At 50.3% G+C, this 16,826-nt stretch overlaps 2 protein-coding genes across 4 annotated transcripts; one reads left to right on the top strand and one right to left on the bottom strand.

Annotated features, from left to right (window-relative positions):
• The first annotated feature begins 53 nt into the window (after nucleotides 1-53).
• Nucleotides 54-8,710, top strand: ZNF771 (zinc finger protein 771). Of its 2 annotated transcripts, none has more exons than XM_032842622.1 (3): nucleotides 54-170; nucleotides 806-955; nucleotides 7,631-8,710. In XM_032842622.1, exons 2-3 carry the CDS (start codon nucleotides 815-817, stop codon nucleotides 8,444-8,446), a joined length of 957 nt encoding a protein of 318 aa, XP_032698513.1. In that variant the 5' UTR covers nucleotides 54-170; nucleotides 806-814; the 3' UTR covers nucleotides 8,447-8,710. The 2 variants fall into 2 exon arrangements, with proteins under 2 accessions (XP_032698513.1, XP_032698512.1); XM_032842621.1 differs by lacking the exon at nucleotides 54-170 and adding an exon at nucleotides 180-470.
• Nucleotides 8,711-10,210: 1,500 nt separating this feature from the next.
• Nucleotides 10,211-14,070, bottom strand: DCTPP1 (dCTP pyrophosphatase 1). Of its 2 annotated transcripts, none has more exons than XM_032842638.1 (3): nucleotides 13,949-14,070; nucleotides 13,120-13,230; nucleotides 10,211-11,020 (listed from the first exon to the last, which is right to left on the bottom strand). In XM_032842638.1, the coding sequence occupies exons 1-3, from the start codon at nucleotides 14,047-14,049 to the stop codon at nucleotides 10,720-10,722; spliced, it is 513 nt and encodes a 170-aa protein (XP_032698529.1). In that variant the 5' UTR covers nucleotides 14,050-14,070; the 3' UTR covers nucleotides 10,211-10,719. The 2 variants fall into 2 exon arrangements, with proteins under 2 accessions (XP_032698529.1, XP_032698530.1); XM_032842639.1 differs by lacking the exon at nucleotides 13,949-14,070 and adding an exon at nucleotides 13,745-13,894.
• Between the last annotated feature and the right edge of the window lie 2,756 nt (nucleotides 14,071-16,826).

Here is a 16,826-nt window from a genome sequence, read left to right as displayed (position 1 = left end):
AAAAAGAGGGAAGGGGAGAGGTGAGCAGGCAACAGGGTCCGCCCTCCAGGCGGGGCGCCAGCGAGAGGCCCAGGCCGGGGCGGGAGCGCACGTGGCCTATTTTGGGCGGAGCAGAAGCGCCTGGCCGCAGCGGAGACCTCCGACGCGGCCACAGGAGACGAGCCTTGAAGGTAGGTTACATCTGGTCTGTGAGGACCTTGGACGCCGGGATGGGGCGGCCCGGGGGTTCCTGGGAGTTGGGGTACAGCGAGGGGCGCCAGATCCGGGCTCGCCACCCTCTTGGGGCAGTTCTGGCCGGACGCCTGGGTCCTCTGGGCCCCTCCCCCTTGGGGGCGGGGTTAGGAGATATGACCAATGAGCGGCCGTTCCCGAGGCCCCGCCCCGCCCCGCCCCCGGAGCCGCGGCCTCGCAGAGTGCCCAACCGCCCGGCGCCCTGGCCACGGGCTGTGCGAGCACGGAATCTGCTGCTGGTGAGTGCGCACCCCCCCAGGGTCTCCGCCCCGATCCCGCCCCCAGCCCGTGCCCTGGAGCTCTGGACCGCTGGCGGGGGCGCCGGGGAGTGACTCAGCGCGGGGAGGGTGGCGACTTGCTGGGGCTGGAGATTCGAACTATTCAGGGCCTTGAATGCCGGGATGAGTGGGGAGAACGAGTGTCTTCGGAGCTGGTCCTGGGGTGGAGGGAAGAGGGCAGTGCAGGGCGGGCAAAGCCAAGGCTCCACCGCCTTGCTGGGGTCAGGGCCATGGGGCGGGGGGCAGGGTGGTGGGGGGTGCAAGTCCTGAGCTTTTGACCCAGCGCTTACCCCTAGGACGCCAAGATGCCTGGTGAACAGCAGACAGAGGAAGAGGAAGAGGAAGAAATGCAAGAGGAGATGGTGCTGCTGGTGAAGGGTGAGGAAGATGAGGGTGAGGAGAAGTATGAGGTGGTGAAACTCAAGATCCCCATGGACAACAAGGAGGTACGTGTCCCACCCCTGGGGGCTTGGTCCCCCTTAAATCTGGTCAGGCCCAGCCTTCCTCAGAGAAACCAGCGATCCAGCCCCTACTTTCCTGAGTCTAAGACGAAGAATCTCAGGGTTGGTGGCTCATCCTTCTCCCCTACTGTCCATAATGCCGTCATAGAGATGTCACAGGTACTGTGCTAGCTGTCCTTGGTTCCCCGTGGGGCTTGATGTCTAGCGGGATGGGACTGATGAATAACCACGCAGCTACAATCCCGTGTGATGGGTGCAGGCACAGGAGGCATGGAAGCCCAGAGCTGGGAACTGCACGCTTGGGGGTGAGGGAGTGGTGGTTAGGTAGGCAACAACAACAGTACCAAGTGGCCCTCAGTAGCATTTGCTATGCACCAGACACTGTTCTAAGTACTGCAAATCTGGAACGTAGGTAGTATTTGTTCCCTTTTACAGGTGAGGAAACTGAGGCCCTGGAAACTGGACTGTTTGGTGACTGGCCCAAGGTCTCAAAGTCGGTAAAGGGGCGGCTTAGCTGAGACCAGTGGGGATCTGAGATTTAGAAGGAATGGCCCTAGTCATCGCTCAGGGAAGTGGGTGGGGCACTGGGAGAAGTGAAGTCTGGTGGTTCAGTCATGCGGAGCATGGATGAGAGTAAGGCGGTTGGCAGGCTGGGTGGGACTTTTCCTCTGGGTTTTATCCTGAGGGTTTTGAAGGTTTAAAGAGAGGAGTTTTAAGGAGATCTGAATATGAGTTAGATTTCCCTTTGGGAGATCCTAAATGCTACCAGGCATGTTTTCACCTCCCAGAACCTTATAAGACTTACCCCCCTGCCAGAGGAGCCCTGTGTCCATCTGGAGGACTCCTGTTGGGCGGGGTATCTGGGCCCAGGCTCCCTCCGATTTCTTCCTGCAAGGGGCCAGTTCTCTGGGAAAGACGGTTCTGCTGCCCCCTAGTGGGTATGGTGGGCCCTAGGGGAAGGGGGCTGGCTGCTTTGGTAACCAATTGCAGTCAAAATAACTGTTGAATTCCGTTTTCCTGAGGCCTCCTTGGCCTGTCATCCTAGCGCATCCTGCCTCTTCTGGCTCTATGGATCCCCTGATCTCACCTTTGGCCTAGAACCCAGACTCCAGGGGCACGTGGCCGGCTCAGTCAGTAGAACATGTGACTTTTAATCTTGGGGTTGTGGGTTTGAGTCCCATGGTGGGTGTGAAGATTACTTAAAAAAATAAAATGTTAAAAAAAAAAAAAGAACCCAGATTCCAGAGCTTAGGTAGACTTCCAACTCCATCACCTCCCAGCTGTATGGCCTTGGATAAGTTTCTTCCCCTCTTTGTGGCTCAGTTTCCTCTTTGTAAAAGGGAAATCATAACAGCATCTACTCCTTGAGGTTGTGAGGACTAAATGAGTTAGTACTTGAGAAGAGTTAGAACCGTGTCTGGTGCATAATAAACACTATGTAAAAATTTGCTGCTGATAGTCCTTCTTCTCCTTGCAGTTCAGGACCTTGCACGAGGTCATCCTTCTGGAGATTTTTCAACTTGTTTTTATCAAAGAATCTTCTGGGCTGAACCCCAGGGTTGGGAGTGAACAGAGAAGCCAGACTGAAGGCCTAGACAGAGGACTGGGGGCAGACAATGGGGGAGGCTTCATGGAGGTGACTTTTGACTTGGTGTTTGAAGACACTGTGGTGATCTGGCAAATGCAGAAGGAGAAAGGGCATTCCAGGAGGAGGAATAGCAAACGCAGAGGTTCAGCAGAGATGAGGCCAGAGAAGTCGGGGGGAAACAGTGAGTAAAATGGCGTTGGAAGCCAGCATAGGAATTTAGAGCATCAAATTGGGGGAGGGACATGACTGGATTTTCTATTTAGAAGAATCACTGGCTGCTATGGGGAAGACCAGGCCAGGGAACGCTGACAGCCTGCTCTAAGGTTGTGATAGCAGTGGAGAAAAGATGGAGAGAAGGGGATATTTGGGAACCCCGACTGGGCTGGCTGGAGGTGGGGAGTAGGCATGTCTAGTCATCAAAGGTATGGAGGGCTGGACTCCAAAGGGTATCATGTAGCGATGAAAAGCATTGGTTCAAATCCTAATTCTGTCACTTACCAGCTTGGCCTTAGCTTTCTCCTCTGTGAAGAGGGGTAATGAAAGTTAAGGTCCTCGAATACCAGCCTGAGAAGTATCATCTGGGTTACTGGGTTTGGGGAAGGAGGCTGGAATTGAGGATGGCACACAGACATCCAACTAGTATTTAGTACTGTGCCCACAGCATAGCTCATTAACTTGCTGTGTGGTCTCCCTGAGACTCAGTTTCCAAAAATGGTGATCTCGAAAGCTCTTTCCAAGGCTGACATTCTGTGACTTCTTGCTATCACACAGTCCCATGGCCACTCATTGTCCAGAATAGACCTTAATTATGCCACATTCAGGGCCTGGAGAACCCTCTCGCTGCCTATGAAAATCTAGTCTATCTTTAATAAGTAGAAGAGATTTTCTCAGAGGGCCCTAAGCACATCCAATCCTGCCTCTTTTTGCTTAAACCCTTGAGTGGTTTCCGGTTTCCTTCAGGCTAAAGTCTCAGCTCCTAAGCCTGGCATTCAAAGCTCCTCACCCTCTGACCCCCCATCCTGGCTTTCTCTAATCACTCAGTCCCCATGCCATGCCCTGACTTCAAACATACCTGACCCTTTCTCATCTCTAAGACTTTGCCCATGTGGTCTTTCAGCCTGTAAAGCCCTCTTCCCCCTTTCCACCTGCTTTCTCCAGCAGTAGCCCTTGTCTCTTCTAGATCAGGTTTCTTCACTTTTAACATGCATACAAATTACCTGGTGATTTTGTTAAAAATGAAGGTTTTGATTCTACAGGTTTGGGGTCGGCCTTGAGATTCTGCATTTCTAGCAAGTTCCTAGGTGATGCTGATGTTGCTGACCTGTGGACCACAATTCCTGTAGCTAGGAGCAAGAGAATAGGGTCATTATTTTATGCTTTGTACCAAGAAGGGGAGATGAGATCCTGACTGCTAAAAGAGCCTAGGGCAGGGAGACAAGCTGTGTAGGTGATCTCCAACTTGTCAGAGAGAATTGCATCATGGCTAAGAGAATAGGTATTTTGGACAAGGACAGACTCTCAGTGCCAACCCTGGCTCTGCCATTGATGAGTGGTAGGGCCTTGGGTAATCGCTTTATTGGTGGGTCTTATTTCCTTGTTCAAAAATGGAGCAGATAGGTACCTAACCCAAAGGGTTGTGAGAGTTTAAAACGAGAACATGGATGAAAAGCCCTTAGCACAGTTCGTAGCATGTAGTGAATCATCAGTGATGGCAGCTGTTGTTCTTAATTTAGGAAAGTAATGGCTAGGGCGAAACAGACATGTTTGCCCTGATTTAAACAAACAAACAAACCCTAAGCAAACAAACAAAAACATAAGCAGGAAGACAAAATCACAAACTTCAAATACTTGGATTTTCCCATTATGATAGAATATTGATTATATACTCATAGCACCTCTCATTATAGTGCAAATACCATCCTAATGTTGAAGTCTACTAGCTGTAGAATTTAAGACACAGAAGGGCCTTTAATGATTCCCCTAGCCAGGTATTTGCCAAGCTTCAATGACGTGTACATTGCCCACCTGTTGTGCTCCTTTATTTAATGCTTTTCATCAGATAGATTCTCATCGTTTTGTTAAATAAACCTTCGTCTACACAATAACATGGATGGAATTGTGGATTTCATGTGATCTATTGTTTTTCTAATGTCCATGAAAATAGACACATGATTATAAGAAGATAGTTTCCCTACGTAACACCTAGAGTCCTCTTGCCTCTTGAGGTTTGCATGCTTCAAGTTGGGAAATTTTTATCCCCTAGCCTATCTCGCCTTCCTTGGGACACTGAGGCAGGGGAAGGGAGTGACTTGCCCGGAGTCTTAATGAGCTCGACCCTGCCTGTCTCACCAAGATTCTTCCTGGAGGGTTCCTGGCTGGCTCAGTTGGTAGAGCATGTGACTCTTGATCTCACGTGTTTGAGGGTCATGCATTAGAGCCCCACGTTGAGTGTAGAGATTACTTAAAAAAAAAAAAAAAAAATCTCCCTGGAGGCATCCAAGGTCCCTCTTCTTGAAGCTAGAGATACAAAGGCTACTCATGTGAAGAATTCCTTTCTCATAAGGCAGTGAACCCAGCATAAGGAAGCCCGCAGACTCGTCAAAGTCATCTTACAGAAGGGTGCCAAAGAAAATGGGCCAGAAAAATGTAAATATAATAAGAAAAATCCTCGCCACAGTGGCTGACATGTTGAAATAAAGCCAACAGATGTCAAAACCAGGGCAAGATTGGAAAGTATGACCGTGAATTCAGACTGTGCCAAACCTGCTGTGGGGAGTTTCTTGATTTAAAGTATCAAGTTGTATTTTAACCTTGAATCCCTCTTGGAAAGCACCAGGGACTTGGGAGTCCAGCTTCTGTCTCATCTCGGCTGTTCTAAGTGGGGAAGTAGTGTAGCCTACCGGGTAAGGGTGATTGCTCTAGAGTCAGGCACAACTCCCCCTGGCTTTTGAATCTAACTCAATGAGCCTTTGTTTTCTCAACTATCAAAAGATAACACCCTATTCAAGGGGGTGACAGGAAGCTCTAATACAATAATGTACATAAAATAGCATTGTCAAAGCCTTTCGAGGTAATGTTATCACTGTTATCATTATGTATACTGTTTAAACGAAAGTTCCCATGGCTGGTCACTAATTTCCCAAACTGCCTTATTTTCCATTTTCTGAGTTGGTTACAGAAAAGCTCCTTTTTTACAAAGGATCTTGAAAGGCTTGAAGTTGCTCTCCTTGCAACTTCTGAAAGAAAAGAGCCTTATTGTTCCTTGTCACTCATCCTCTCTTAACAGTTTCCTTATCTATAAAATGAGAACAATACTAACTGCTTTGTGGAGACTGAATATGGGGAGAAGCGAACACTTTCTTGTCCTTAATCTGTGCCAGGCATTTCTTTTCTTTCTTTCTTTTTTTTTTTTTAAAGATTTTATTTATTTATTTGACAGAGATCACAAGTAGGCAGAGAGGCAGGCAGAGAGAGAGGGGGAAGCAGGCTCCTTGCTGAGCAGAGAGCCCAATGCAGGGCTCGATCCCAGGACCCTGGGACCATGACCTGAGCTGAAGGCAGAGGCTTTAACCCACTGAGCCACCCAGGTGCCCCTTCATTTGGTTTTGAATTAATGTGCCTGTCTGGTTCACGGTAGGTGTTCAGTATATCACTTTTGCTGGGATGAGCATTCTCTTTTCTGAGAAGGGAGCAACGTGCCCCCAATATTCCTCTTCACTCTGCTGTTGGTACAAAATGTTTTCTCTTCCCCTGCCTCTTACAAAGCATTTCTTTTTCTTTTTTTTATTTTATCTCTAAAGGCTCAGACCTCATGAAACTGGCTCATTTTCAAAATTTTCCATTTCAGGCCTTGCTTTCTTCACCACTTAAAAAATGATAGGTGCTTGTTCTGAAAAGTTTATTAAAGAGCCTGGACTCTGTCCCGGCCTGACTTCTAAGACACTAGGCCCTCCTGGCTCTCCTGCCTCACTGACTGCTGGCTGCCCATCTTGCTCCCCGAGATTCTCTCTGCCCATTCCTGGGGTGACCTCATCCAGACTCAGCTTTAAAGACCATTGATAGGTTGACAGCTTCTCAGTTAACATCCCTAAGCACAGGCCTCTTTCAGCTCCAGATGTGTCCAGAACTGCAGATATGCTCTGAAGTAAATTTCATCTACCACCTTGCTTCTCCCACTGCTCTCATCTCTGAGGATGGCCATTTTACCTTTGCAGTGGCCAAACTCAAAAACCTTGGGAGTCATTTCGACTCCTTTCATTACACCACCTACCCAATCTATTATCCAATCTGTTGTCTCAAACTGCGAAATATATCCCGAAGCAGATCACCTACCTTCACTTTCCACCTGTCACCTCGGTCTGAGCCACTGTCTTCTCTTCAGAGATGGCTGCGGTACAGGTAGCCTCCTCACTGGGCTCCTGCTTCTGCCCTCTCCCCTGTTTTCTGTTCTCAACTCCAGCAACCTGAGGGTGACTTTTAAAATGAGTTTGGTGTGTTCAGATCCCTGTTCCAAACCACCTGACATCTCTATTGGCTCCCCATCTCATTCATATTACTTGGCCCTAAGCTAAGAGATCCTCTCCAAGACCACCTCTTCCATCATTCTCCCCCTCAAGCATTCTGCCTTAGGCACTTTTTCAAGCCATTCCTGGAACTCAACAGGCAGACTCCCCGGGGGGCCTTGCTGGTCCCTCTGTAAAGTTTCTTAACAATCCTATTTAAATGTGCAGCACCCTCCTCCCTGCCCCAATACCAGCACTCTATTTTTCCTGAAGCAGATTTTTTAAATTTGATGTTGAATCCCCATTGCCTAAACAGAGCCCGGCACATTGTACGCGGTCAATAAATATGTCGATTAGTAACGAATTGCTAGAATGACAGGCCTTGTGTACGTGTGTTAACGAACTGTCTGATTTAAAGTGCACAACCGCCCTGAGGCGGGCGCCGCCGCTTTTTCTATTTTACGAACGGGAACTGAGAGGCTGCAGCTCGCGGACACCTTGGCCTCCGGTTCCCGCGCCCGGAGCCCGGCAGTCGGGGCTGACGTGTCCCCCCTCCCCCTCTCCCCGCAGGTCCGGACGAGCGAGGCGCCCGCGCCGTCGGCCGACCCGGCGCGCCCACACGCGTGCCCGGACTGCGGCCGCGCCTTCGCGCGCCGCTCCACGCTGGCCAAGCACGCACGCACGCACACGGGCGAGCGGCCTTTCGCGTGCACCGAGTGCGGCCGGCGCTTCTCGCAGAAGTCGGCGCTGACCAAACACGGCCGCACGCACACGGGCGAGCGGCCCTACGAGTGCCCCGAGTGCGACAAGCGCTTTTCGGCTGCCTCGAACCTGCGGCAGCACCGGCGGCGCCACACGGGCGAGAAGCCGTACGCATGCGCGCACTGCGGCCGCCGCTTCGCGCAGAGCTCCAACTACGCACAGCACCTGCGCGTGCACACGGGCGAGAAGCCGTACGCGTGCCCGGACTGCGGACGCGCCTTCGGCGGCAGCTCGTGCCTGGCGCGCCACCGACGCACGCACACGGGCGAGAGGCCGTACGCATGCGCCGACTGCGGCACGCGCTTCGCGCAGAGTTCCGCGCTGGCCAAGCACCGCCGCGTGCACACGGGCGAGAAACCGCACCGCTGCGCCGTGTGCGGCCGCCGCTTCGGCCACCGCTCCAACCTGGCGGAGCATGCGCGCACGCATACGGGCGAGCGGCCCTACCCGTGTGCGGAGTGCGGCCGCCGCTTCCGTCTCAGTTCGCACTTCATCCGCCACCGTCGCGCGCACATGCGGCGCCGTCTCTATATCTGCGCCCGCTGCGGCCGGGACTTCAAGCTTCCCCCTGGCGCCACGGCCGCCACGGCCACCGAGCGCTGCCCAGAGTGCGAGGGCAGCTGAGCCGCCGTTCTTGTCGCCGCAGGGCTGTGAGCATCCGGCTTGGGGGAGGGGGCGGACACGCGGGGACCCCTACCTGGGGCTGCATTAAGCAGGACGTCCCCAGCTCACCACCCAGGGGCTGGGAAAGGGTGGGATGGCAGGCCTGGCTGCCTGGCAACTGGGCGGCAGGGAGAATCCCCTCACTGGGACCCCTGGAAATAGTGCCCACTCCCCGCTCACTACAACCCTTAACCCTTGTTAGTGAATAAAGTATTATATCCTTGCCCCACCGTGCCTGTGAGTGAGGTGGGGGGCGAGGGAGGAGGAAAGCTGGCGTTTTACCCAGGCTTAAGTGACTTATGGAGTTAAGTGGGGCTATAGGCCCAAAGGGGTTCCCCGACTTTATGCGTGGGGCGCCCTCATAACTTCAGGTCTGGAAGGCTCCACAAATAGAGCACATTCTGGTCAAACAGCCGCTGCATTGTTTGGTGAGCAGTAATGAAAAGTCTAGGAGAGAGAGGATAGGAATGGAAGTGGTGGCCACTGTTACACCCCAATCTGGGCACGCTGAGTGTAAGGTAAATGCAAGGGAGTCAGGTGACTGGAAATAATGGCTTGGGGATATCAGGTCTGGAGTGCACAATACCGCCTCTGGAGGAGGGTACCCAAGGAGTCTGACAGAACAGCCAGAGGTAGAAAGAAAACGGAAGTGTCCTGTCTGGGAAATCTGGAGGAAAGTGTTTTATTGAAGGAGTGGTCAGTTCTGTTACACGCTGTATCTATAGTTCAGGGAAAGTGGTGAGAGGAGGAGGAGGGGGTGAAAGCCATCTTTGAGTGGGCTAGAGTATAAATAGGAGAATGAGGAAACCCGGTGGATGGGTGTAGACAACCCATTTTAAGAGGCTTGGCTGTGAAAAGCAAGAGGGAAATGGTTGGAGGTGTGTTGGGTTTGTTTTTCAAGAGGGAGGAAACTCAAGTCTGCTTTACATATATGCTGTTGGCCAACCTGGTAGAAAGGACGAGAAGTTGGTTATATAGAAGAGAGGGGAAATAACTCATGGAAAAGTATATACGATAAGAGACCAGTAGGGAGAGGAAAGGTGGGTTTGGGAATACAAAGCTGAAGCAGTTCTAATCCGGACTGTGTTTTACCTGGGAAGTAAGAGGTCACTGGTTGAAAGGGAGTGAGATCGTTAGCAATAGCAATGAGACCAGTAAAGAGGAATGCCTCATTTTACTGATGTGGAAATAGACTCATAGGGGTGGCAAAAGTAGTTTGAGGGTTTTTTCCCCCAGCATCACTCCACAGTGGAGGGGAGGCCATGGGTATCCTCAAAAGGGAAGTGATATGCCTGAGGTCTCACAAGGGGTAAATCATACACACCCCACACTATCTTTGTCCAAGTGGAAATTGGCCTTGAAAGGACAGGGGAGGAGGCAAGAGGCCCTCTCCAAGATGAGAGAGATCTCTGTTCTCCACATCAGACACTTGACCCCAATTTGTGATGAGGCCCAGGGAGAGGGGCATTAGGCTCTCACAGCGTTGGCGTCCTGATAGGCAAGGATGGGTTTTAGGCCCAGGCCCCTCTTAACTGTTGACATTTCCTGCTCGGGGCCCCTGAAAGTTTTGAGTTGAAAAAGCAAACAGAGAACCACAAACTTAGAAAGTCCCTCCTATGTGCCAGGCACTGTCCTAAGCGCTACATTTAAAAATAACTTAGACCCTACAACCCTATAAGGTAGATACCATTATTTTCATTTTAGATGAGGAAACCAAGGCGCAGAAAGATGAAGTAATTTGATGAACATCATCCAGCTCGTAACTATCAAAGTATAGCATTTGAACCCAGACAGCCTGGCTCCAGAATCTGGACCCTTATCCAACACTACATACAGATTCTAATCCCCTGTAGAGGTCCAGAGGGGTAAGGGAATTGCATGGCACCACACCAGGATCTTGCTGGAAATCTGATCTCTCTGCCCTGTAGGTGGGAGGTACCCAAGAGAAACATGGCAGCTGGGCTCAGAGGCATCCCTGGTGCCCCTCTCTAGTACCTGCTGAGATAGAGTCTCCCCAGTCACTCCAGGAAGAATCTTGAAGTTGCTAACCAAAACTTTTAATGAGAGCGAAAAAAATAACAGGAGGCTGTCTTCTGGAGGTTTTCGGGCCACAGGCCTTAGGAAGTCCGCAGGCCCCTGATCCATTAGGAAAGGACTAGAACAAAGTTCCATGGCCAGGCCATACTCTGCTTCTCAGATGCCATGCTGGGTTACAAAGTCCTGTGCCCATGTTTCTAGGTTGAGGCCTGGCCTGTGGACTCACGGTCACGGTCTGCAGGCCCCACAGCTTGGTCTTCAGAGGTGGCCCCATGGGGCAAGTCTGTATACTTGAGGGCAGAGCCGCGGGACAGATGTGCTGGGTAGCGCCGGCGGTTGAGGTCCATCTTGGAGAGCACCGCTCGGGGCAGATCCACATGGCAGCGGGCTGCTAATGCTACCAGGTAGATGAGGACATCACTAAGCTCCTCCTGAAGGGCTGCCCGTTCCCTGGGGGGCCAGGCTTGGGGGCCAGGCTCTTCATCGGGCTTCCACTGACTGGGGGCAGAAAACAGAGATAGACACAAACACAGATGCTAGCTAAGATCATGGGCTCTGCCTCTCTTAGGAGCACCCCAGTCCTTGCAGCAATGCATTCCTACCTCTTAGGAAGTTCTTCCAACTCAACCCACCTGGGCCCTAGGCAGAGTCAGGGTGGGAAGAAGACCCCCGCAGGTAATTCATCCAGACCTCTGTGTCCCAACCTGAGCCGAGGACTGGCCAAGAGAACATTTCACTTTTTAAGACCCAATTCTACTTCTCCCCAGCCCTAGCCACTGTGACTCCAGACTAAGCCCCAGAACTGGACCACTGGGAAAGCTGGCTAACTCACCTTCTACTCTTGCCCAGTACCACCTTTTAAACCCACAAATTACATTTTGTCCCTCTGCTGCTATAATTCCCCCAACCGTACTTAGAATAAAATCCAAACCCCCGACCATGCTGTACAGGTCCACACGAGCTCTCTCTTCCAAAGTCATTATCCACCCCTCCCCCCTTCTCCCCACCGAAAACCACTCTGGCTTGTTCTGTCTGGCAAACGGGTCAGACTGTCACAGGGCCTTTGCACGTAACTGCTCCCTATGCTTTAAATGCTCTTCTCCCTGCTCCCCGCAGATCCTTCCCATGGCTGTTCCTTCCCGTTCTTCAGGTCTCAGCACAAATGTCCCCTCCTCAGAAAAGCCTTCTCCTGTTACTTTCTTTCTCATCACCTTGTGTTATTTTCCTCATAGAATTTATCACAATTCCTGACCTTTTAAAATTAGTTGAGCGGTGCCTGGGTGGCTTAGTTAAGTGTGGACTCTTGATTTCAGCTCAGGTCACAATCTCAGGGTTGGGAGATCAAGCCCTGTGTTAAGCTCTGTATTGGTTGTGAAGCCTGCTTAAGATTCTCTCTCCTATGGGGCGCCTGGGTGGTTCAGTGGGTTAAAGCCTCTACCTTTGGCTCGGGTCATGATCCCAGAGTCCTGGGATCAAGCCCCACATCTGGCTCTTTGCTCAGCGGGGAATCTGCTCCCCCCCACCCCTGCCTGCCTCTCTGCCTACTTGTGATCTCTGTCTGTCAAATAAATAAATAAAATCTTTGTAAAAAACAGATTCTCTCCCCCTGCCGCCCTCTCCTTGCTTGCTTTCTCTAATAAATAAATCTTAAAAAAAAAAATTAGTTTATTTATTGTTAGTCTCCTTGTACTGTGAAGGCAAGAACCATGCCTTTTTTTTTCCCCCCGAAGATTTTATTTTTAAGTCATCTCTACACCCACAACCCTGGGATCATGAGTTGCATGTTCCACTGACTGGGCCAGCCAGGTGCCCCAGGAACCATGTCCATCTTGTTCAGGGGTTCATTCTAGAAGCCCTAGCACATCACTGATGCTCATTCATCTGTAACGAATGAATGGCTTGCCCTCACACATATCTCTGTGCTCTCATGTCTCCATCCCCAAAGCGAATGCCCTGGTTTAGGCCTGCCTTACCACCTCTTGCCTGATCTGTATCAGCCTCCTCATGGGTTTCCCCTGCCCCAGTTCTCTTGGTGACCCAATTCACCCTGCAGAAAGGGATCTTTTTACCTGTCAAATCTGGTCAGGTCTTCTGTCCAAACTCCATCACTTCCTAACTTCAGCTCTGTCCCTCTGAGTTCGTATTGGCTCCCCTCTCTTCCACAGCCCCATCACTCGTTCTGTAGATATCTACTGTGGTACCCCAGGCATGTGGGACATGGCAGGCAACAAAACAGATACAATATCCTTGCCCTTCCTTGAAAAGCTTACCCCAAAGGACTTTCAGAATCTCCCTGAATTCAACTTGCCCTTTCCCACTTCACCACCTTTGCCAATGATTCTCAAGGCTGGCATGCACTGGGAGGTCTTCCAAAAAATACCCTCCTTTCCACCCCAGAGGCTGCCACCATCCTTTATGACCTGGACCTGCCTTGCTGTTTTCACACCTTTCTTTCCCAGAAGACTGGATGCCCCAAGAGGGCAGGGGCAGATGAGTCTTCCCTATCCCCAGGTACAGAGCCCAGCATGGATATGTAATGATCAGATTCCCCTCCCACATAACACACAGACTATTCCAAGAAGACTTCATCTACTCACAAGAGTTCTGCCAGCTCCCCCACTTCCCCCACCAAGGCCAGTAGGAGGTTCCGAGGCTGGTGGAACTGGCCCCAGTCTCGTTCAGCAGCAAACTCAGCATGGAGGCGGCGGCTGGAAAAGAAGAAAGAAGTGGAAGTCCTGGTCTTGGGTTCGAGAACCCAAGAGAAGACACAGAGCCCAGGCGGGCATCTCAGTGATATGTAATGGGGGCATAAGTATCAGGGGTTCTGCAACAAATTCCTTGGATGGCCTCAAGCAATCATTCTTCTCTTTGGGACCTGGACTTCTCATCGATAAAGAGGGTGTGCACTGCGCAGGCCCTCAACTCTACCGAAAACTAACAATACCCTCTCTTCCATTATTGCACCTTCTACTGCTGCTTCTGCAGTTTCCTCCACCTGGAATATTCCTCTCCCTGCATATCGAATTTTACAAAGTGCAGCTCCAGGGACACTTCCCCTAAGAAGCCCTCCTTGACTTCCTCCAGCAAAAATAGTATCACCCACCGTTCAGCACTGACATTTGCCCTCTTCCTATCACCCACTCCTGGAGGGCAGAGGCCGGGCAGAAACAGCATCGGAAGCAGCAGCCCAATTTCCCCAGGGCTGGTTCTAATATTACTCACCGGGCGTCACCATTTCCCCTGCCTCTGGTGTGCATCACTATGTCCAATTTGCAGATAAGGAGGTTACATGACTCTCCAGGGATCAGCCGGCCGAGCCGGGACCCCAGCAGAACCTCTAGCCTTCTTCCAGACCACGTGGAGAGACCCTCCCCAATAGGCGGGAGAAAAGGGGCGACCTCCCCAGGCTGGGTAGGGACGGCTTACATGTCCTCGAGCGTGGGCTCCGGACTGAAGCTGAAGGGGCCGGTGGCAGCCGTGCCGTCTCCCTCCGTGCCCCCACGCGCGTCCCCATTCGCCCGAGACATACCGCCCACGACGCAGCACTAGGGATGCACACGGAACAACACCGCGCCAAGCTCGAACCCCGCCTCCAGGGCTCCTGGCCAATCACAGGGGTTTACGACTGCTTCCGGGGCGGAGCCGCAGGAAAGGCCTATTAATTAAGTGGACTTGACTGCAGCCCTCCCTTTACGCCCACGGCCTTGGATTCCTCGGTCTTGGCGGAGCATCTTAAAGGTATAGAGACCAGATTCGGCCACGTAGAGACAATGGACACAGGGCGAAGAGGGCGCAGGCGCGTCTCTTCTCTTGTGGGCGCCAGATGGCGCCAAAGAGAACTGACGGAGCAGGGAAGAGAGTGGGGCCCTCTGAAACCCCAGAAATGGAGAGTTCAAGCAAGAAAGGGAAATTTATTATAAGGATACAAAAATGTCTCCAGGGTTTAGGAGCTAGGGTGACCATTCTAAGCATTTTACCTATTTAATTCTTACAACAGTGATGATAGTATCGTCGTCTTCCTCATTTTACAGGCAAGGAAACGGAGAGATTGAGTAATTTAACTCAACAGCTAATAAGGCAGTAGCTAGGTTTCCATTCTAGGTAATTTGGTTTCAGAGTCTGTGTTACTAACCCCTACATTATAATGCCTCAGATGATAATAAATACTATGGGAAAATATTATTTAAACACTGAAAAGTGGGGGCAACATTAGATTGCATGGTATAGGGAAGATCGAGCATTGTTGGTTACCAGCTCAACTGCCTTTTCCCCTCCTGCATTCTTGCACAAGAGTGATTTTATTCTGGTGTTCACCCTCCTCTCCTTGATTGATCATGTGGCCCCATTGCCTGGCCTGATCAGTCTATGGGTGAGTAAATAGCCTAGTTCTTGACAATGAGAAGTTGGGAAGTCTGTTGGAGACTTCTGGGAAAGATTCTGAGTTCTTTTGTTAAAAAAGCACAGGATGTTTCTACCTTTAGATATTAGTACGTGACGGAATCTTTGTGGGGAGGGCTAGCCCAGAAACTGGGATTGGTTGATAGGAAGTTAGAAAGGACCTGGATCCTTGATAACATCGTTGGGATGCTTATTATCCAGAAAGGTCCTAATTTAAGACTTTGGTTATGTAAGAAAATAAATCTATTGGTCAAACCACTTTTAGTTGGGTTTTCTGTTACTTGGCTTTGAGAAAGCGACATTTAATCTGAGCAAAAATCAAGGAGTATAGAGATCTAGGTAGAGGGAGCACCAGTGCTTAAAGCAGGAAAGTCTTGGCATGTTCTAAAGACAAAAAGAATTCCAGTGTGTCAGGAATGTAGTGAGCAAGCGGGAGAGTGGTTGGATGTGATATTAGGGAATTGACAAGAGTCAAGATCAGATTGATCAACCATGGATTTTATTTCATATTTTATTTTGCATTTTAAGTATTATGGAAACCCTTTGAAGGGCTTTGTCAGGGGAGTTATATGATCATATTTTGTGTTTATGAGCCCTCTGGCTGCTGTGTTAAGAATGAATTGGAGGAGGGCTAGGGTAGAAACAAGGAAAGGAGTTACTGCAGTTGTCCAAGGGAAAGATGATGTTGGCTCTGGGCCAGACTGATGGTGAATGAAGATGGAGAGAAGTGGGTATATTGGGGAGATATTTTTGGAGGTAGATCTATAGGCTTTGTTGATTTTGAATTAGAGGTGTGGGAGAAAGGATAGAGTATGGCTTACAAGTTGTTTCTTGATTTGTTTTTTAGCTTACAAGTTTTGAGTGTTGAGCAGCATGGTGAATGAGGGTGACACATACGGGATGAGGAAAGTGAGGTTCAGTATTGAACACACATGGCATCAGGAGTTTGGTTTAGTACAATGCTAATTGAAGCTACATATCAATTTGGCAGGTGGATTTATGAGACGAAGGTTTAGAGGAAAGATGAGAGCTAGAGATTCACAATGGGTAGTTTCCGTCATCAGACAGTACTTAAAGTCATGGACTTGGAGAAGAATGACTACTACAAGAATCTAGATAGACAAGTCTAAGACTAGACTAAGACTAAGATTAGATTAATGTTTATTAGTTGAGCAAAAGAGAAGAGGCAGGTGAGATGACACGAAAATTGAGAGGGTGGTTTCATAGAGGCTGAGAGGAAAGTGTTGCAAAATGAGTGGACATCTGATGTCATTGGATGCTACTGAGCTGCAGGATAAGAAGAGGGCACAGAAGTTGCTGCTGGATTAGGCAACATGGAAGTTGGATATGGGAGTTGGGAGAAAAGAGGGAGTCCTGGGTAACTCCTAGGTTTCTGGCTTGAGTAAATGGATGGATAATTTTGTCATCTGCTGAAATGAAGACGCAGAAGACCCAAGAATTGGGGTGGAAGGGAAGATAATGAATTCAGTTCAGGGTCTGTTGAATCTGAGATGGCTCTAGAACATCTAGGTGATGTCTTGGAGGCAGATGTACATACAGGTCTGAAGTTCAGAACATTGAGCTGCCTCTCAATCTGGGAACTGAAAGTACCTTCCATAGCACCTACCCTGATGTTTGCTAACTTCTCCAGACAAGAATCCAAGGTCTTTTACTGGAATGCAAAACACAGCTTTCTCAGGAGTCCTCTGCAACTCAGATTTTTGAAGTCAGGAACCAGGACTTGTAGAGAACACAGGTCAGATGGTCCTTGGTGATTGACAGGAAGGAGGAGACAGTCTCTGCGGGCCTGCCTCTGCCTTCCTCCTTGGAGCTCCTGACCGGTTTGTTAAGCTTTTGTCAAGCATCCCGCAGAACATCCCAGTTTTTTGCTCCATGGCATTGTCCT

The sequence above is a fragment of the Lontra canadensis genome, unplaced genomic scaffold, assembly GCF_010015895.1.
Source record: "Lontra canadensis isolate GAN:19392208 unplaced genomic scaffold, GSC_riverotter_1.0 scaffold132, whole genome shotgun sequence".
Taxonomy (NCBI): Eukaryota; Metazoa; Chordata; class Mammalia; order Carnivora; family Mustelidae; genus Lontra; species Lontra canadensis.
This window is presented reverse-complemented; position numbering and strand designations above follow the sequence as displayed.